The following is a 20,222-nucleotide window of genomic DNA, read 5'->3' on the forward strand; positions in this document are numbered from 1 at the left end:
TTGGTTTCTTGCTGAGTTATGAGTTCTTTAGACATTCTAAACACAAGTCTTTGTCAGATGTAAATTTGCAGTATTTTCTCCCAGTCTGTGGCTTGGCTTTTCATTTTAATGGTGTCTTTCAAAAAACAAAAAGTTGTATATTTTTATTCAGTCCAATCTGTTGTTATCTTTTTTCTTTGATGGTGAGTGCTGTATGTAACCTCAGAAAATCTTTGCCACAGTCATGAAGCTTTTCTCCCATTTCAGCTTTTCCATTTAGGTTTATTATCTGTTTCAAGTCAATTTTTGTGTATGGTACAAGTTTGAAGTTCATTATCTTTTTTCCGTATGGCTTATTCAGTTGTTGCCATGTCATATTTGGAAAATCTAACCCTTCCTGCAATGACCTATCATGGCCTTTCTGGGGAATACCCGTTGCCTATATGTGTAGGAGTCCATTTCTGGGAACTCGATTCTGTTCCATCTGATTTATGAATGTCTTTACACCAACTGGGCTTCCCTGGTGGCTCAGGGGTTAAAGCATCTGCCTCCAATGCGGGAGACCCGGGTTTGATCCTGGGTCGGGAAGATCCCCTGGAGAAGGAAATGGTAGCCCACTCCAGTATTCTCGCCTAGAGAATCCCATGGACGGAGAAGCCTGGTAGGCTACAGTCCATGGGGTCGCAAAGAGTCGGACAGAGTCAGTTGCAAAGACTGAGCGACCTCACTTCACCTATGCCAACACCACATGGTCTTAATTACTGCGCTTGGTAAACTCTGAAATCAGGTAGCATGTCTTCCAACTCTGTTCTATAATTTTGGTGTTTTAGTTATTCCAGGGCCTTTGCACTTTCAAGTAAGTTTTAGAATCAGCTTGTCAATGTCTAAGAAAAGCCTGTGGGGTTTCGATGGTGTCATGGAGACATAGATTGGTTTGGAGAGAATGAACATTTTAAGTCTTCTAAATCCATACCTGTGGTATCTCTCTATAATTGTCAGTGTACAGATCATGCATGTTATTTTAAGTATTTCACATTTTTTACGCCAAACTATTAAATTTTTTTACAAACTGTTTCCAGCACATCAGAATGCAGTTGGCTTTTGTATATTGACCTTGTGTCCTATGACCTTGATAAACTCAGTAAACAGTTTTTCTCTTGACTCTTCTATTTTTCCATGTACACAATCATGTCACCTATAAAATAAAGGCAGTTTTCTTTTTTCACCTTCCTGTACTGGCGAGAACTCAGCACACACACCCTGGCTGTGTTTTCCACTTGGGGCACGTGTGGGAGGAATGCCTGGTCCTTTACCGTCGATTATCACGGCCCCCTGTGGGCTCCCATAAAGCCCTTTACCTGGCTGAGGAAGTTCTCCGTTACTAGTTTGCTGAGACTTTCTGTTGTGAACAGGTGTTCCAAATGATTGAATTCTGTCAAACACTTTTCCCGCATTCACTGAGATGACTGCATGGTTTTTCTCCTTTATTCTGTTAATATGGTGAATTACACTAATGGGTTTTTCAAATGTCGATGTTAGTCTTGCATTTCAGGGATAAATGCCACTTGGTCATAAAATAATTATCCTTTTATATGTATTGCATTTACTTTTGCCAGTACTTTGGAAACGGCTTTTGTGTGATGTCCATGAAGGGCACTGATGTGCAGTCTTCTTGAAATGTCTAGTTTTGGTGTCAGGATCACGCCAGCCTCGTCAAATGAGCTGAGAAATGATCCCTCCCCCTTGATTTTCTAAACGTTTCTGTGAGACTGTTATTTCTTCCTTAAATGTTTGATAATATTCCCCAGGACCTGAAGTTTAGTCTACAGGTTTTTGATCATCAGTTTGATGTCAGTTTTGGCCATGTGTATCTTCCGAGAAATTGGCATGTTCAAGCGAGTTGTCGGATCCGGAGAGTTGTTTCTCACTCTTCCACTTTAACATCCACCGACTTTGTGATGGTGGCCTCTCTCTGTACTTGGTTTTGGTAATGTCTGCCTTATCTTTCTTGCTCAGTATAGCCAGATATTCATAAGTACTTTTGTGGTATCATTGATTTTTTCCCTATTTTTAGTATTTTACATTTCAATGATTTCTGCTCTTACCTTTACTCTACTTCTATTTACTCTGGGTTTACTTGGTTTTTCACGTTCTAGCTTCTCAAGGTAGAAGCTTATGTTACTAGTTTGAGAACTTTCTTCTTACCCAGTACAAATGTTTAGGCTACAAAACCAAAAGATTCCAAACATTGTTTTAGCTGCATCCCACAAATTCTAGGATGTTGTGTTTCCACTCTTGTTCAGTTGCTAAGCCATGTCCTCTGCAACTCCATGGACTGCAGCACTGCCAGGCTTCCCTGTCCTTCGCTACCTCCCAGAGTTTGCTCAGATTCATGTCCATTGAGTTGGTGATGCCATCCAACCATCTCATCCTCTGCTGCCTAATGGCGTTTCCATTATAACTCAAAATGTTTTCTAATTGTCCTTTTAATTTCTCCTTTGACCCAGGGTTTATTTAGAAGTATACAGTTAATTTCCAAATTGAGAATTTTCCAGATATTTTTGTGGTGGTTGGTGATTTCCAATTAAATTGCACTGTGTTCAGAGAACTTACTCTGCAGCAAATCTGAGGGCTGTCTCACAGCCCAGCCCCTGGCCTATCCTGATGAAGGCTCCCTACTCTCTGAAAAGGATGTACATCCCGCAGCTGCTGGGGCCCCGCACACGTTCGTCAGGTCGAGCTGGCAGGGTGATGTTCAGGTGACAGACTCCCCTGCGGCAGGGCTTCCTGGCTCCACCTGCTACCGCCGGGTGTGCAGTCTACCAGGCTACCAGGTGAAGGCGCCCCTCTCTCAGCTTTGTCAGTTTCTGCTCTATGTCTTTCGTTTTGGCCATGCTGTGAGGCACTGAGATCCTAGTTCCCTGACCAGGGACCGAACCCATGCCCCCTGTGGTGGAAGCGTGGAGTCCTAACCACTGCACCGGCAGGAAAGCCCCTGCCCTGTGTCTCTTGAAGAATACAGGGGCACACACACTCAGGACCTCTGTGTCCCGTGGGTGATCTGATGCCTGTTCTAGGATGTGACCCCTTTCTCTGTCTTCGGTAGTCCTGATCTAAAGTCCATTCGGTCTTACAGTAACATCTGGTCATGATTCCAAATCCACTTTAAAAAACCTGAATGTTCTCTTGTCTACGAGTGTCTGTGCTTTACCAAAGCTTCTGCCCAGCAGCAGAAACCATCCTCACGGTGGACTAAGGACAAAGGGACCCAGCTGTTTCCCACCGCAAGTCCCAAAGCCAGGTGCTCGCTGCACTTGGGAGCACCTGTGCCCAGGACGCCCCCCACCACGCACTATGGAGCGGAGTTAACGCAGAGTCTGTGCCAAGGACAGTTCTCAGGTTAGAATAAAAAGACAGCCTAGTATGGTACAAACTTGCTGCAAAAAGGGGTCTCATTCGTTCAGCACCAGCTTCCAGCTCTTAGGCCGGGCCCTGCAGGCCGGAGGATGGGGTGGGGACAGACGAATAAACTACGGCGTGGGGGGCGCAGGCCCCTCCCCGATCGCTTAGTGTCCTGTGTGTCAGGGGGACTGAGATCGGGGATGGGTCTTAAGGGTCCGGATTTCTACATGTGATGTCAGTCACAGGGCCACACGGCACTCCCCTGAAGCGGGCAGGGGGCAGCTCCCAGTGGCAGACTCAGCACCCACAACAGTGACTTCCACTGTGCGGCGGGGGGAGCCCACCGTCCCGGTGCTGGTCACCTGGCGCAGGAACGCGGAGGGGGACAGTGACCCTCTGGAAGGAAGAGCCATTTACTGCCAGGCGCTCGGGTTCAAGGAGGCGTTTCCCCTGGGAGTAGAAGAGAAAACCCGCCGCAGCACGTACCATGTACCCAAATTCAATGGAGGAAATCTTGGCCTGAACGATTGACCAGAGTCCCCAGAAGAAATGGGACGCGAGGGCAAACCTGTAAAGACAGCAGCAGGATGCGCAGTGAGACGGCGCCCAGGACGGGATGCCACTCGCTGCCCAGCGGCTCTCTGACTCGCCGGTGCAGGGGACAACGTGCCCCAGAGACGGCGGCCCCGCCCCCAGCCGGCGGCCCCGCCCCCAGCCGGCGGGCCCCGCGGGGGTGAAGACCCGACAGCCTATCCCGGGTACACAAGCTGACACTCACGGGACTCAAGCAGGGGCCCTGGCAGCCGTGCTGGTGAAACAGGGGTCACATGGGGAATGAAACCTCTGCACATGGGAAGCGGACTGGGGGGAGGTGCGGCCAAGTCCCACCTCTAGGCTGTGCCCTGTCTCCCGCCACTGCAAACCCATACTCTCCTCCAACAATTAAGACGAGCTCTCACTGGGGAACGAGGACTTCGGGGCTTCTGCTGCTCTTCGCCCCTGACCCGCTAGATCCCCTGGCACCACCATTCTGTCTGGGCCTCTCCTCCATGCCCCTTTCCTATTTCCATCCGTTCAGGAACCAGAGAGGGAAGCTCTCTGCCGCTGGAGGAGCTGAGGGGCCGCCAGCGTGGCCGCAGCTCAGAGAGAGGAGTGTGGACACTTCTGAGGCCCGCGAGGACGGGGCTCTGTGCCGAGGGAGGGGGGTCACAGGGACTCCAGACGTCCCTGGTACCCCGGAATCTCACTGGAGAGCCCAGAGGTGAGGGGTAACTCGGGCCTCTCCACTAAAGAGATGAGAGAGGGTGAACACACTGTACTCTACACCTCTGTGGAATCTGGGGGTTTCTCAGCCTTGCTTCGAGAGCTGCCGGGGACACAGACATTCAGGTATTTCCTCGTATTACCTGATGGAATCCCCACTCCAGGAGCACGAGTGACAGGAGGGCACGGGCCCGGGTGGCAGGGGCTGGGCAGCGGAGTCTGCGGCGGGGATGACGGTCGGAAACGCCACCTCCATGTGCTGACCCTGTGCACAGACCCCTCTCCTAACTTGCTGTGTGCTGAGAGCTGAAGGATCCTAACACACTCAGCCATGATGGCCATAACCAAATGTTCTCGTTTCTTTTCTTTTGCAAACTACAAGACCCAGAGATGTAGGGTTATGAGGAAGCTCCTGAAATACTCTTATTTGCAAGGAAGCATCCCAAGTGCACACCTTGAAGAAGGAAGCTATCATAACAGATCAACAAAGGAAAAGTTACCTATTGACTTCAAGCAGCATTTCTTCTTCTATAACAGACTTTTCTTCGTTACTGAGGTTTTCAAATTCATTTTGGAATGCAGCCAAGTAATTGGAAATAAAATGGAGCTTTAAAAAAAGTAATTAGGTTAGGATCAATGATTGTTAAAAATAGATGATATCAAAGTTGTCACTAAGTGCACACCTCACGTGACTCTTCCAGATGTCAGAGAAGCCCACACACTCCTCTGCTCAGGGGCAGGGATCCGGGGAGTTTGCCCACCCTGCCAGGGTGCCAGGGCGACAGAGAACGAAAGGACTCTCCAGGCCACACTGTCACCGAGACTGCTACTACTTCTGCAGAGGGTTGTTCAGGCAGAGTCGCTCTTCTCCTCTCACCCACACTCCTGTCTCCCACTGTCTGCCCACAAAGCAGGGCCAGCCTTCTGGATGGCACAGCATGTGGCATGGGCTTGAGGTGCCAGGGCACCCTGACCTTCACCAGTAAATACTCCCTCAGGGCAGGAGCTGGCCCGGGCGTTGAGAAGGGGCCTTTTCCCACCTCTCAGATGCCTTGACTGTACACTCCTGTCCATGCACTAGCAGCATCTCATTCCAGTCCAGAAAAGACACGGTTTACCCTGACGTTCTGCCAGGCGCCACCATGAGTCTGCGTGTGAATTAGGATCTCTGAGAGTCCCTGTGCCTCACTATTTCATACTGTATCAAAAGGCAACAGAACATGGCCAACCACTGCATGTTTGCCTTTGTGAAGAAGGAAACAGCCATCAGTGTTTCTTCCAGGTAGGAACCCCTGCTAACTGGTTACCTGGCTGGAAGTAACCAGTACCTCTCCCTCCCCAACCTGCCCCTCTTTCATCCTGCTGCTCTGAAATCGGCTTCCCACACTCTGCCCCTCCTCTACCGGAAAGCATCCTTCACGTTCTAGCACGCTCCAGGCAGGGGGCCGTGGACTCTGCAGTAAGCTTGGTACAAGAGACACCTATTAAACTCTGTGTGGCAGCCACCAAGCTGAGCATCGTTCCTGCACAGTAACTCACTCCCATGACACAGTGATTTCCACAGATGAGGAAACTGAAGCATGGAAACAGTAGGTTACAACCAGCAGAGGCAGACCTGGGATTCAAATCCAGGCCTATTAGTTTTTAAAACCCATGCTAGAACCACCACCCTAGGTGGTTAATTTCTGGGAGACTCTAAATGCTGAAGGTAGCAAATGAAGATAGAAAATCTGAAGAGACTGAAACCCTAACAAAGTGTTAATTAGCGGCACTCCCTCCCAAAAAAGTTCTAGGCCCAGATGGTTTTACGGGCAAAGTTTGCCAAACTTTCAAACAGCACCATCTTATAAAAATTTGCTCCAGAAAATAAAAAGGGGACACTCATTTTGTAAACTAGCATAATTTTTTATTCCAAAAGCAGGTATGAATAATTTTTTAAATGAACATTAAAGTCCTGTTCCATATATGAAAAACTGCAAAAATAAACTGCCTAACTAGATCCAACCAAGCGTCACAAAATAATGTAATTCACTGAAATAATTTATTTTAGGAATTCCAGTAACGTTTAACATTTTAAAACACCTCAGTGCATTAAAGAGAGAAAAGCATGAGATGACCTCAGGAGATGGCGACAGGGTAGGTGATCAAGACAGACACTGTATGGGATTGTTAAAACCTCTCAAAAAACAGAAATGGCACTTCCTTATATTTCCACTGCTGTGCAGTGAGGGTAGTCACACAGCTCTGCCTCCACTAGAATGAAATCCTTCTTACTGAAAATCTCCCCTTACTGGTTGGAGAGCCCCCTCTCTGGAGATGCCTGCCCAGTGTCGCAGCAGCAACCTGAAGCCTGCTGTGTGCTCTCCTCCCCGGGCTCACCAGCCTTCTTGCCCACATAGCATGACCCTGAGGTTCCAAACCATCCCAGTCACTTTGGACATATGCAAGGTCATGAGGTCAGCCTGAATTGTGGCCAGAGTGGAGCAGGCAGCTCTGGCTGCACAGCAGGTCTGCGTTTCAACGGCTGCCCCGAGCATGGGCACCTGCTGGATACACTGCCTGTGCCCAGCTCAGGCGGGCACTCAAGAGACCTCTCCTGAGTGAGCTACCACAGCGACTGACCAGCTGTGTCTTCACCCCCAGCCCCTGGGCAATGCTCTGATCAGGCAGAGCTCCTGGGAGAAGGCTGACCTAAAGCAGGGCTGCCCAGCACAGACACAGCTAAGGCTCTGCAAGGCTGGGAGAGTCGGGGGTGGTGTCCCTTCTGCCCAGCCTGCTTGCTTCCACATTGCAACCTACTCATCCTCAACCCAAGGCTTGGGCCATGGCTGACAAATGGAACAGAGAGCCTCCCCGGAGGAGTCCCACAGGACTGACTCTAGTCAGTGGACTCCTCTCCTCCAGGACAGGAAAGGGGGCTGTGGGTGCTGCAACAGCTGCTGAGCCAGTGCCCCCAAGACCACCACTGTCTGCACAAAGTGAAACACAGAGGAAAGTCAGTGACCCAAAAGGCCAGAGGGCAGGGCAGGAAAACTGGAAGGAGTTACCAAGGAGGCTGTGATCGTCTCTGACTAGCTACAGGCCACCTTTGGCAAAGGACTTTAAAGGCTGGATTCCAATACTGTCTGTATCTTGACACAACATTTTAAAGCAAAAGAACCTGCTTAACCAAAACAAGCATCTTTAGAAGTGGAGCTGTAGTCAACTCTAACTGGGCAAACCAATGTATGTAGGAGTCACTCACTTCTCAGCAAGTGTGCACGCATGAGGCTCCTACCTGTTGTTTCCTGGTGGGGTACTTCAGGATGTTTGCTCTGAAAAAAGGGTACTTTTCATAATTATAATCATACATCCATTCACAGAAATGATTCCCAATGTCGAATCCCCTGAAAAAGAGAGAGAGGCAGACAGTGAGGCAGCAGGCCTGCCACGAGCGCTCCCCAGACCCGGGGGTCCCAAGAACACGACTGTGTCAGTGATAGGACCGCCAACTGGGCAGCACCAGCGACCACGGCGCCCGGGCCCACCATCCGGAGCGACTGCTCGGAGCCCTCCTGCGGTCAGCGCTCTGAGGAGCCCATGTCAGGCCAAGCTCTGGACTCTGAGGAGCCCGGGGCTGCTCCTCACTAGCTCGACTGAGAACAGGGTAGGTGCCCATCTCACCCGCTGGGACAGAAAGCGCCAGCCCCCACCAAGGAAACTTGCAGCTCAGGGTGGTACCGTGACCCAAGGTCTCCTTCAACTGTTTCATACACGTATTAAAATGCTCACAGAAATAAAAACATTTGACATTACCTATAGTTGTAACTGCTGTATTCAAAGTCGATGAGCATGAGTTTCTGTTTTTCTGAATTCTCCCTGCCATCCAGCAGTAAGATGTTACCTGCAAAAGGGTTTGGATGACATGACCTTTACTCTGGGCATGTTCCGTCACTGAAGACACAGGTCCTCCAAGAGCTGGGCCAAGAGTGGTTCTGATTCGCTCAAGGCATCCTACACGTGAGGCTGCCTTGCCCACACCCTACTTGATCTGACTTGTCCAGCAATCATCAGCTAATTAGTAAAAGGTATTCTGGCTCAAATTGACATCTTATTGATTACAAGTCTTCACCAGGGGCTGTTCTCAAAATTAAAAACAACTTGAAGAGCCTGGAAAGGGCCCAAGAGTGGACCTCAGCCAGCTGTCCTGCGAGGATCAGGACGAGGACAGCATGGCAAAGCCAGGTGCCACGGCAGTGTTGGGGAGGGAAGCCCACCAGATGGGGCCTCAGAGGAAACTGTCTCAGTTTGAAATGACATTGAGTGAAGTTTGGTTACAGTCAGCTGTACCTGGCATTGCAATTTTTAAAAAAATGTAATATTTTTAAAAAATAAATTTATTTCTTTGACTATATTGTGTCTTAGTTGCAGCACGTGGATCTGGCTCTCTGACCAGGGACCGAACCTGGGCCCCCTGCATCGGGGGTGTGGAGCCTTAGCCACTGGACCACCAGATAAGTCCCTGCAGTTTTTTAAAGCGGAGAAACCCAAGGTCATTAGAAGCACCTGAACCGGCGCTGAGAGAGCAGGGGCTCTGGCCAGCGCAGTGCACGTAAGGTGCAGAGGCCAGGGCCCCCAGGCTGGTTGAGGAGGCCACCTTGCTCTTTCACGCTTCTTCAGATCAACAAGGTCACACGTTGACCAAAAGGAGTTAAACACTGCACAAATATGTAGCTTTGTCGATCCCAGATCTCGGTTTAGTGGATCTTCTCAGAATTTTTTCCTTACGGAAATAGGATCATCTTACACATCTTTCTAAAACTTGCTCTTCCTGCTAAATGTATCCCAGAGATTTCTCTGTTGGTCTGTATAGAACTCAACCTCATTTTAATAGTCGCACAACACACGTGCACGGCTGGGCCATACATCCATGTATCTCACCCCCACCTCAGGGGCCCCTGGTGGTTACCACACACACACTGGAGGGACCCTTCTAAGCAGACACACAGGGCCCAGGTTCTGCATCACGGGCAGCGTTCCTTACCTTCCTGACAGTCATTGTGACAGAACACGACGGGAGATGGAGTGGATTCAAGCAATGACCTGAGAGAGGAAGGTTCCGCGGTTACTTCTCTGACCTGCAGCTCCCTCCCATGGCAGGGTCTCTGAGCACACATCCCCAGCCTGGGGTGGGGTGGGGTGGGGGCCTCCCCCTTGGAGCTCTCTGACCACGGAGCCCGAGCAGAGCCCTGTGTTGGGTCTGTTTGGACCTCTGGTTTCCTTCAAGCTCTCATCACAACCTGACATTATTTTATTTACTTGTCTCCTCTCTCTCCTAACAAAAGAGAAGCTCCCTGAAGGATGTCTTGGTCATAATAGCTCAGAGCCATTCCTGATGTTGGTACAGCAGATGCTCAAACTCGTGAGAAATGAGAGGTGGCAATGCCGATACTCGGCTATGGGTGAGAGTCTAGAACCCTGCATGCCCAGCAGCCTAGGGATACCCCTGTAGTCTCTACTCAGAAACCTGGTTAAGCTTCCTGTTCCGTGCCCTCCTGCCCGCCCAAGCTTGGGCTCAACTGTATCCCTCATCTGCTGACACTCTCCAGCCTGTCCCAAGGGTTCCTGCTTTTTGTTTTTGTTTCAGGAAAAACCTACTGCCATAGTCAGTGACCAGGCCTGGAATTCTGGCGTTTTACTTCCTCCGTGAAGCCTTCATGGATCATCAGGGGAAGGTGACGCCGCTCGTGTAAAACTGAGACGGCAGAATTAACCTGTTTAAACTCATCCCACCAACCCAACGTAAGACACCAGGCCTGAGACGATGCTTGCAATGTTCACTGGCAGCAGACGCAGTGACTCGGAGCGCTGACGTGTCTGGGCAGATGCACTCGCCAGGGCAGGATACGGAGGCACTCACTCACCTCAGGTTTTCTAGCTCCAAAGGCAGGTTGTAGCTGAGGAACCTGTGCAGCTGCTTCACTTTGGACTCCCCGGTAAACCTAATTCTCAGCACTTGATTCAGGTATCTTGGAAGAGAGGGGAGCAAAAGATCAGGGCTCAGTTCACCATGGCCTTAGCTTGGGGCTCCCACTAAAGGGACCATGCAGAATCCTTAGGGCCCCCGACCCCAGAGTCTAGGAAGTTGATTTTCTGCCCGCCCAGCCTGTTCAGGAGCATTTCTGCAAACACTCTTCTTTCTTGGTTCAGGAATTGATTTTTACATGCTAGAATGATTTATTCATGAGACAATAAGTACCAGCAGACAGTGTGTGCGCCAGTGGACTGAGAAAGGCCTCTGACCCTCAGGGCCTTTCTGAGAACCGCTCCGGAGACTCTAGGAGCCCCGGGGAGAGCCACGCGAGAGCCAAGCAGCTGAGCACTTACTTTTCCATTGTTCCAAAGAGCCATTTTGGTTCCTTATTGAATGGCATTTTCATACCATGAAATCTGGCCATTTTCTCAGCTATTTCTGCAGAAATATCTGGCAAACTTAATTCTTCAGTGTCTAATCGCCGGCTCTGAGATAAAAGAGGGGTGAAAAGATGGCATTTATCCAGGTAAACTTGACATGTGAGGTCACATGACCCTAGATCTAGAGTGTCTTTGGGGGCATCACAGTCTTGTCCAGAGAACAATTCCTCCTGAAAGGACACTGTGCCCACAGACAGCACTGCTCAGGGAGGGGCAGCCACCTGCAAAGGTCCACTTTCTGGAGACAAAGTCCTTCCCGCGTACAATCGTAGCACCCCTGGGCTTGCCTTCCGGTCACCCCACCCCATGCTGAAGGGGGCCTCTTCCCTGGGCTCAACACGCCGGGTCTCCAGCAGTTTACGATGGGACCGTATCCAGCTCCACCACCAGCTCGGCCCTTCTGCCTGCGCAGCTGGCCCTGTGAGGTGCGGCGCTCAAGGCAGCTGCTCACCAGAAGTGTTTCCCACTCCTGCCCTCGGGCAGCCTGGCACTCAGCCGATGCGGGTGGGGACTATGCACACATGACTCTAAGTGAGGCACACTGGCAGATGTTAAGGCAACACTAACAACGGGCCAGCACAGGGAGAACGGGAGCACAGCCCTGACTCTCGGAAACAGCATCTGAGCCAGGCCTGGCAACGTGAAGGAATCTGACGGGCACACGGGGGCAGGGGAGGCTCTACAGTGAAGCAGGCAGCGGGAGACAACGAGGACAACGGTAGTGGCCCCGTCCTGCAGGGCAAAGACACGTGGCAGTGTGGTCAGGACCGCTTCCTGCAGTGGTTCTATGACCAGGGCCAGGGAGATGAGACCAGGGTGGCCGGGCTTGGCTCCGAGGCAAGCAGCTTCAGAGGGTGATGCAGTGCCAGGTTCCACAAACAGCTGTACCTGGAGAAACTGGGGTCGGTCCCAGACCACCACGGCCATACTGATGCCACAGCAAAGCGAGTCCTGTGGACGTTTTCGCCTCCCAGCACACACAAAAGCTACGCTCACGCTACACTACAGCGCATAGGTGGCAATGACATTATGTCGAAGAGCCCCACAGCGACTTAATTAAAAAATACTTTATTGCTCAAAAATGCTAACCATTGTCTGACAGTGCACAGCCACCCCAAACCTTCAATTCGTAAAATACGCAGTATCTGTGGAGCTCAGTTAAACAAGGTCTGCCTGTGTGTTTTGATCTGGATGAATGTACCTTTGCAGGAAAGACGGAGGTTTTGATGCAAATTCAATACAAAGTCTGTTTTTGTTTCCTTCTGTGGTAAGGCCACTCTTACTATTTCAGATCACGGTGCCCGGGCTCCTACGGTGATGACATAGCCCGCTTCCTCTGTGGGCCTGCCCCCAGCCCCGACCAGTGCCCCCACACTCCTTACCGGGATGAACTGCTCCAGGCGGCCTTGGGGGAAGATGCCAAAGAGCTTCGGCCCCAGCGACCTCTCGGCGAGAATGGCAAACATGACGCTCTCCAGGACCATGGCCTCGGCGCCCTGAAACACATGGTGGCACGCCAGCCGGTCACCAGGCCAGCCACGTGCACCATTCGCCCACTCCCACAGCGACTCTATGATTGGGCGCTGCGGCTACTACTGTTGGTATGGTTATTAATACTGTACTTGTTATGATCCTCATTGCCCCCACTTTAAACATGAAGAAACAGATTGGTAAACCCAGGATCCGTGCTGGCAAGGGCTTCCCAGTGGCTCAGTGATAAAGAACCCCCCTTGCCAGTGTAGGGCACACAAGAGACGCAGGTTCAACGCCTGGGTTGGGAAGATCCTCTGGAGTAAGAACTGGTAACCCACTCCAGCATTCTTGCCTGGAGAATTCCATGGACTAAGTAGCCTGGCGGGCTCTAGCCCATGGGGTCGTAAAGAGCCGGACACGTGTGAACGAATAACACAAGGACACTGGTGAGCATCATGCTCTATTGATGAGAGTCGAAATTCCAGTTGAATTTAGGTCACTGGTTCCAAAAACAGAACAGTATCAATAGTTTACCACTTCAGTTTAGTCTCACCCTTGACATCTCATCAAAGGCCACACAGTTCCACCCGTCCTGGCGAAGGTTGATTTGCTTTTCGGTTGAGAGCACCCAGTGAGAGTCAATGGGCAAAGGGCCCTCTGCCCAGGAAGCCCTGTCTGGGGTTACACCAAGCATAAAGCAATCAAGCTTTCTGGTTTCTGCTTTTACCCCCAATCCTGTCATTTAACGTTTGTCTGAAAATGAAAGAACACACCAAGTCACAGATGCTGCTACATTCTGCCATTAGTCCTAATAACTAAGTGGGATCTAGAGTCATTCTGCCTTCAAAATCCATCTTTTGTTCTCAATTCAAATCCATTCCTTAGTCCTCTTCCCTTCAGCAGCAAACCATAGCTAAAGCATGTCCATCTGTGCGGGTGGACGGGTGGGAAGGAGCCCTACGACCGGTTCTCCAAAGGTGCTTCTGCAGGTGGAGCTTCCAGGTCGATGTGTCAGGAGGGGCGGCAGGTGTGGTCTGGAAACACTCTCTGGTGACACCAGGTCACCCCTTGTTCAGAAAAGGGCTGTGGGGACAGGATCTCAGAGAAACACTGTTCACATAAAACACAGTTCTTTAAAATATACTCATTTAAATAAAGTATACACAGGACAAACTCACCAGGCAGGGACATGATTCTGAAGCTGGCGAGAAGAAAACAAAAAGAAAAAACTGCCTTCAAAGGATATGGGACACGTTAAGGTAAAAGGTAACTCGGTCACTTTTCATCTGGGGGACTGGGTAATCCATCCACCACCTCGTGTAATCCCCACGACTACGGTCTGACCATCATCACCTTGAGAGGCCCCATCTCACTAACTTGAGCTCTGACTGCAACGAACCAAACTGTGTCCTCCCCTAACTCCTAGGTTCAGGCCTTCACCCCTAGTGAGACGCTATTTGGAGATGCCTTTGGGAGGTGCTGAGTTTAGATGAGGCCACGAGGGTGGAGCCCTAATGGGTCAACATCCTTGTTAAGAGGGGGCTCCAGAGAGCTTGCAGCCTCTCCCTGCCCTGTGAGGACACAGGCAGAAGATGGCATCTGCAAGCCAGGAAAGGACCGTCACCAGAGCCCAGCTGTGTGTTGGCGCCCTGACCCTGGCCCGCCAACCTCCGGAACCATGAACAATAACCCTGGGTAGTTTTCCCTGGCAGTCCAAGCAAATGAAGACACCACCATCCAGACACAGCATCCATCTGTCGGGTTCACGGATGTGGGCAGGATCTCTACCAGGCGGGACCCCGCAGGGCATCCCCCCAGCAGGCAGAATCTGCGGGGCGTCCACCGGAAGGTGGACTCTGCGGGGCGTCCCCCAGCAGGTGGGATTCTCTATGGGACATCCCCCGGCAGGCAGGACCCCGAGGGGTGTCCACCGGCAGGCGGGACCCTACGGGACGTCCACTGGTAGGCGGGATTCTACGGGACGTCTACTGGTAGACAGGATTTCTACCAGTTCTACTCCTTAAACCCTTAGAGAATGACAACAAATCCCTAATAGCTCTACTGAACTGGCAGAATGTTTTCTTTCTCTCATCTGACCTCACAGCAAACATCGGCAGGAGGTACAGTCAGCGTGGGCCTGTTTACCTCAAGTCCAGCCTCAGAGACACCCCGCAAGCGAATGGAGGCTCGCATCATGGAAAGAGGGTGCTGGGCTCAGGCCCGGAGCAGGCCGTCCACAGGCAGTGGCTCCTGGCAGCCCCCTGCCCTCTGTACAACCTCCCGCCCCAAAGATCCAACCCACTCCCAACTGTTTCCAAGAGCAGGATCAAGGAGGGTATCCTCTGTCCTAGGTAGCCAGAATTCTGTCAGATTTAAAGTTTGGTTTTTCAACTTTTTGTGTGTAGAGTGACTAAGCTGGAGGGTACTGGGGACACGTGCATGCAATCGGAAGTGGCCCTTTTTGTCTGAAAGTTCTGGACACGAATTTAACCCACGCCATGACTTTAGGAAGTTCGGCGCTTTGCTCGTGGCACGCAGGCAGTGCAGAGAGCGGGAGCTGCCTTCACCCTTGTCGCCGGTGCCCCTGCCCCAGGCTGAGCCCACACCATCAGGACCCTCCTGAGCAGAGTCAACCAGAGCCAGGACGGCAGAGAGAAGAGCGAAGAGACTTTGGAGTGTCTCAGTTCTCCTTGACATTGCTCTGCACACTGTGAATAAGAAATACCTCTGTTTTTCTGTTATGTCATAGGTCAATATTTATTCACAGCAGGGAGAAGCGGAGGGAAGAATTTGGAGAGGGAGTAAATGAAAGAACACCCCAAGCCCCAGAACGAAAAGTGGGTAGGTCACGAAGGACAGTGGTAACCTCGGGTCTCCAAACCTTCAAGGAAAGCGCGCCCGGTGAAACACGGGTGCGGGCCCGTGAGCCGGCCTGCTGCCCGTCACCTGGGCGGGACTCTGAGTGTCCACCCACAGCCAGTCCTGCTTTCTCAGCAGAGAAGGCAATACCTCCACTGGAAACGATTCAAGCTGGCTTCAGAAATATACATTTATATACTCCACCCCCAGGGAAACAAGAACTAGACACACGTGGCCACTGCCTGGACGGCGCCTGCCTTCCAGGGACAGAAGCCGCCACAACTGAGCAGGGCCATCGGCAGACTGGGGCACACGCAGGGAAGGAGCAGAGGGCATCCTGACGGGGTGTGAGGGCGGCGGCCACCCCCACGTAGAGACACGGACCCTGGGAGGGGCCGATGCGCGGAGCAGAGGAACCGAGGAGGAGGAGGATGGAACCAGCCCGGAGGGGCCCCCGGGGCTGCCCAGGGGTCTGGGCCAGACAGCCCTCAGCATCCGGACAGCGTTAAATGAACTGGCCCAAGAGGAGGAGGCAGCGCGGAGCCTGAGGACGCCCCATGCTCACAGCGACGCTTTCACACTGTACACGGCAACCCAGCGCTCGCGCACACACGTACACACATTCGAGACAAACCATACACGCTCACAGCTGTGCAATGCTTTCTAATATTTTCTACTCTGGTTCACTTAAGGAAGCAACAGAAGGCTGACATCTGACGCCCCAGCGGAGGTTTACAGCCCACCCCGGAACAGCTGATGGAGACGGGGCGGTGGGGGGAGGGGAGATGCCTGCTGTCAGGACGGGGCAGAGTGTTTGACGGTGAACAGAGGGCAGAGGAAAGTGGGCACTGGATCTGGCCACACGAGTTGCTGGTAACAAAACCAAGAGTGGTTCAGAAAGCCACGGGGACAGGGCTCAGAATGCAGCTGGGGCAGAGCGAGCAGAAGAGGCCGCAGGGGCCCCAGGGGGTGGAAGGAAGTGTGAGACTGCCTTTCCACTTTATCCGTATGGCTTTATCTCTGAAAAAAATTAAATCCAGCAATAATACCCAGATTGTAACAACAATATGACCCTCCTGAGAAGATATAATAGTACTTCCCGGGTGGGGAGGGGGAGTCTGAAGAGGAAAGAAGGTGGGACACACCGCCACTGCAGGCCGGGGAGGTGAGCCCACCCGAGACTTGCAGGCCCCCTAAGCAGGAATGGAGTCAGGCCTCCTGCTAGTTTGGTGGAGAGGAGACGAAGATCAGCCATTCAAAGAGGCTCAAAGACCAACCACCTCCCTGTTCTAACCACCGGCTGCCTACCTTCTGACCCAAGGGGATCGTAAACAAACAGCACGGACTGGCCCCGAGTAGAAATATGGCCAGGGAGCTCCGTGGGGTCAGGCCGCTGGGACCTGGTAGGATAAAGCTCACCTAACTTGGATCAGGGGAGAAAGCAATCACCAAAGGACTGTCATCGAGAGGCTGACACGATCAGATGAGCAGTTCAAAAAGATGGCTCTGGTGATGACGAAGGGAATGGTCTGTGGGCAGCAAGAATCGCAGTGGGAGCCCCGAGGGGAGCTGGGGCAGCTTGGACTAGCCAGGTTCACAGGCCGGGTAGAGAGACACTCACAGACCCAAGGTCTGGTCCAAAGGAAAACCACCAACGGACTTGAGGATGGGACACAGGGTTGGGGAGGAGTGGCGGAGGTGGCTCCCTGCTTCCGGCCTGACCAGGAAGGACGGACTGAAGGAGAATGTGGGCTCAGTCTTGGACCCGGTGAGACACCCCGGGAGACAGGGAGCAGCTGGGGTTGGTTCCATGGGCTGGAGGAGCCGCAGATCCCTGGCCTCCAGGAGAAACAAAGGACCAGGTTTGGATCAGGTGGGCTGGGAAGAGTGGGGAGGGACAGGGCATCAGGCCTAGTACTTAAGACAAGAAGAGAGGGACTTCCCTGGTGGTCCAGTGGCTAAGACCCTACATTCTCCATGCAGAGGGCCCAGGTTTAATCCCTGGTCAGGGAACTAGATCCCATATCTCACAACTAAAGATCCTGTGCGCCCCAAGTAAGACCCGGTGCAGCCAAAGAAATAAATATTAGGGAAAAATAAAAAGACAATAGGAGAACGAGCCCAGAAGGAAAACAAGGAAGGGATGAAGTAAGGAAGGTCCTTTGCTTGGTGCCCGAGTCCTGGCCCCTTGGCTGCTAAGAAATCAAGGGGAAACAAGAACTGAAAATACAACTTAGGTTCAGCGTCATGGAGGTCCTAGAAACCCAACAGTTTCAATCCCAGTATAGACAGAAGTCTGTACACAAAGGCCCAGGAGACTGAAGACAGAACATCAGCTACCTCCCCCTGACAGCGGCTCACTCAGGGTCTCCCCTGAGAGCACGCAGTCCAGACCCTCCAGACCACAGTCTTTGGAGCTCGGCCCCGGTGGAAGATCCATGGAAACTCGAGAAAGAACATCAGTACTTTTATTCCATTATAATCTCAGCTCTCTTAAATTCCTGTTTCTTGGTAATTTTAGTAATTCGTATTGCTGCTCCTGTTCAGTCGCTAAGCTGTGTCCGACTCTTTGCGACCCCATGGACTGCAGCATGACAGGCTTCCCTGTCCTTCGCTATCTCCCGGGGTTTGCTCAAACTCGTGTCCATTGAGTCAGTGATGCCATCCAACCATCTCATCCTCTGTCTTCCCCTTCTCTCCTGTCATCAATCTTTCCCAGCATCAGGGTCTTTTTCCAGTGAGTTGGCCCCTCACATCAGGTGGCCAAAGGATTGGAGCTTCAGCATCAGTCCTTCCAATGACTATTCAGGACTGATTTCCTTTAGGACTGACTGGTTTGATCTCCTTACTGTCCAACGGACTCTCAAGAGTCTTCTCCAACACCACAGGTCAAGAGCATCAATTCTTTGGTGCTCAGTCTTCTTCATGGTCCAACTCTCACATTCATATACAACTACTGGAAAAACCATAGCTTGACTAGACGGACCTTTGTTGGCAAAGTGATGTCTCTGCTTTTTAATACACTGTCTAGGTTGGTCATAGCTTTTCTTCCAAAGAACAAGCGTCTTTTAATTTCATGGCTGCAGTCACCATCGATAGTGATTTTGGAGCCCAAGAAAATGAAATCTGATACCTGCTACTTTCCCCCCATCTATTTGCCATAAAGTAATGGGATTGGATGCCATGATCTTTGTTTTTTGAATACTGAGTTTTAAGCCACTTTTTTTTTTACAATAAGAGACAATAAGAGAGGGATTTCCCTGGTGGTCCAGTGGCTAAGACTACACTCCCAATGCAGAGGTCCCAGGTTTGATCTCTGGTCAGGGAACTAGATTCCACACGCCATAACGAAAGATCCTGCATGCCACAAGTAAGTGTACAATGAACAAAACTCATTTATTCACTGCGTGCAGGTATTTCTTTCATCTGCAGCGTGTGTACACACTGCACACACACCTCCGCACACTGGGAGAGTGGACTCCACAGCAGTCGCTCCCTGCGGTGTGGAGGTCACGACACCGGACGCCCCGCTTCTGTCTCAGGGCCAGGTGCTCTTGACCTGAAGCTCCTCTGAGCATATGCACTGCTGAGAGTGAGACCTCGCGGTTCAGGAGCACCCTCTGGACCTGGGCACCACACCGAGAGGGCTTCCCTGGTGGCTCAGACAGTAAAGGGCCCACCTGCGGTGCAGAGGGAAAAACACTCCTGCCTGCCCGGGAACGGGTGGCCCTTGAGATCCCTGGGCAACGGCAGAGTCAGGGCAGCGCGGACGCCAGGCTGCCTCCATGTTAGGACATCACACACGCCGGCCACCCAAGCTGCCATCTCCTCGCAGCCCAAGTGCTGTTCAGCTCCCTACAGCCCTCCCTACACCCTCGGCAGGAGCCGGGAACATGAGCTGTTCACCGCCTCTTCCGGAGGTGGCTCCCAGTACCTGGAGCCCTTCCTTTGGGACACAACCAGGACTCAGGGACAGGAAGGGGCACAGCCGGAGGGGGGGGCGAGGCCCGGAGACCCTGTGCCCACTTCCTGACAGCACAGGGACCCTGTCCACCCAGCACTGCCCTGCCCACCACCAGCTCACACCTCACACCGGATGCAGGGCGGGCTGAATTACTTACTTGAAATTCACTGTCTTTCTGAGCTTGTTCGGATCCCTCCTTATTACAGGACCGCTACGAACGAGAAAAAGCAAACACTTCCGGTGAAATGGGGAACGCTGAGCAGGCACTCACTCAGCAACCATCAGAACAGTCAGGGTGTACAAGACATCACAGATCTTTAAACGAGGGTTTCTCGCACAGTCTAAATGCACCACCAGAGTCCCACACTCGGACCAACACCTGAGGAAGCACCTCGCTGCTTTACGAGAAAAGGGAGGTGCTGTGGGTGCACACAGCCGTCACCTCACCACCACCCTGGTACCTTTTTACAATTTCATCATTGGAGGAAAGTCAGCGGAGAGAGCTTTCCTGTGGGCGCTGGGCTGGCTCACCAGTTTAGCCAGGTGGGTCTTTCGAGGCAGTGCCAGCCCAGGAAGACACTTTCCCACAAGGCCAGGGGCACAAGGCCCGTGGCCACCGAGGTCAGCACTGGGTGGACGAGGGTGCCCTGTGCAGGCAGGAGGCCTGTTGGTCGGGCAGCCACTAGCTCAGCGTGGAGTCCCTCCACCCAAGAGAGGCCCGAGCCAATTTAATACAGGCCCTAAACTTACTTCATCTGTTAACGTATTGAGAGAGGCTTCTACACCCCTTTCCTCAATGAAATTGCAAGTTAGCGGTAACCAGGAGTTT

General features: G+C 51.9%; 1 protein-coding gene across 6 annotated transcripts in view; it reads right to left on the reverse strand.

The window, feature by feature from the left end:
- The window catches only part of CHKA (choline kinase alpha), a 60,833-nt gene that overhangs the window by 2,326 nt on the left and 38,285 nt on the right, over positions 1-20,222 (reverse strand). For 2 of the 6 annotated variants that reach the window (XM_070782378.1, XM_070782374.1), the window contains 9 exons: positions 19,551-19,604; positions 12,480-12,593; positions 11,011-11,144; positions 10,548-10,652; positions 9,668-9,726; positions 8,440-8,527; positions 7,922-8,030; positions 5,145-5,251; positions 3,868-3,949 (listed from right to left, as the gene is read on the reverse strand). In XM_070782378.1, the coding sequence (XP_070638479.1) occupies positions 3,868-3,949; positions 5,145-5,251; positions 7,922-8,030; positions 8,440-8,527; positions 9,668-9,726; positions 10,548-10,652; positions 11,011-11,144; positions 12,480-12,593; positions 19,551-19,604 (852 nt within the window). The remainder of the gene's footprint in view (positions 1-3,867; positions 3,950-5,144; positions 5,252-7,921; positions 8,031-8,439; positions 8,528-9,667; positions 9,727-10,547; positions 10,653-11,010; positions 11,145-12,479; positions 12,594-19,550; positions 19,605-20,222) is intronic. The other 4 variants (XM_070782373.1, XM_070782377.1, XM_070782376.1 and 1 more) reach the window with 3 other exon arrangements.

This window comes from Bos indicus, chromosome 29 (genome assembly GCF_029378745.1).
Source record: "Bos indicus isolate NIAB-ARS_2022 breed Sahiwal x Tharparkar chromosome 29, NIAB-ARS_B.indTharparkar_mat_pri_1.0, whole genome shotgun sequence".
NCBI lineage: Eukaryota > Metazoa > Chordata > Mammalia > Artiodactyla > Bovidae > Bos > Bos indicus.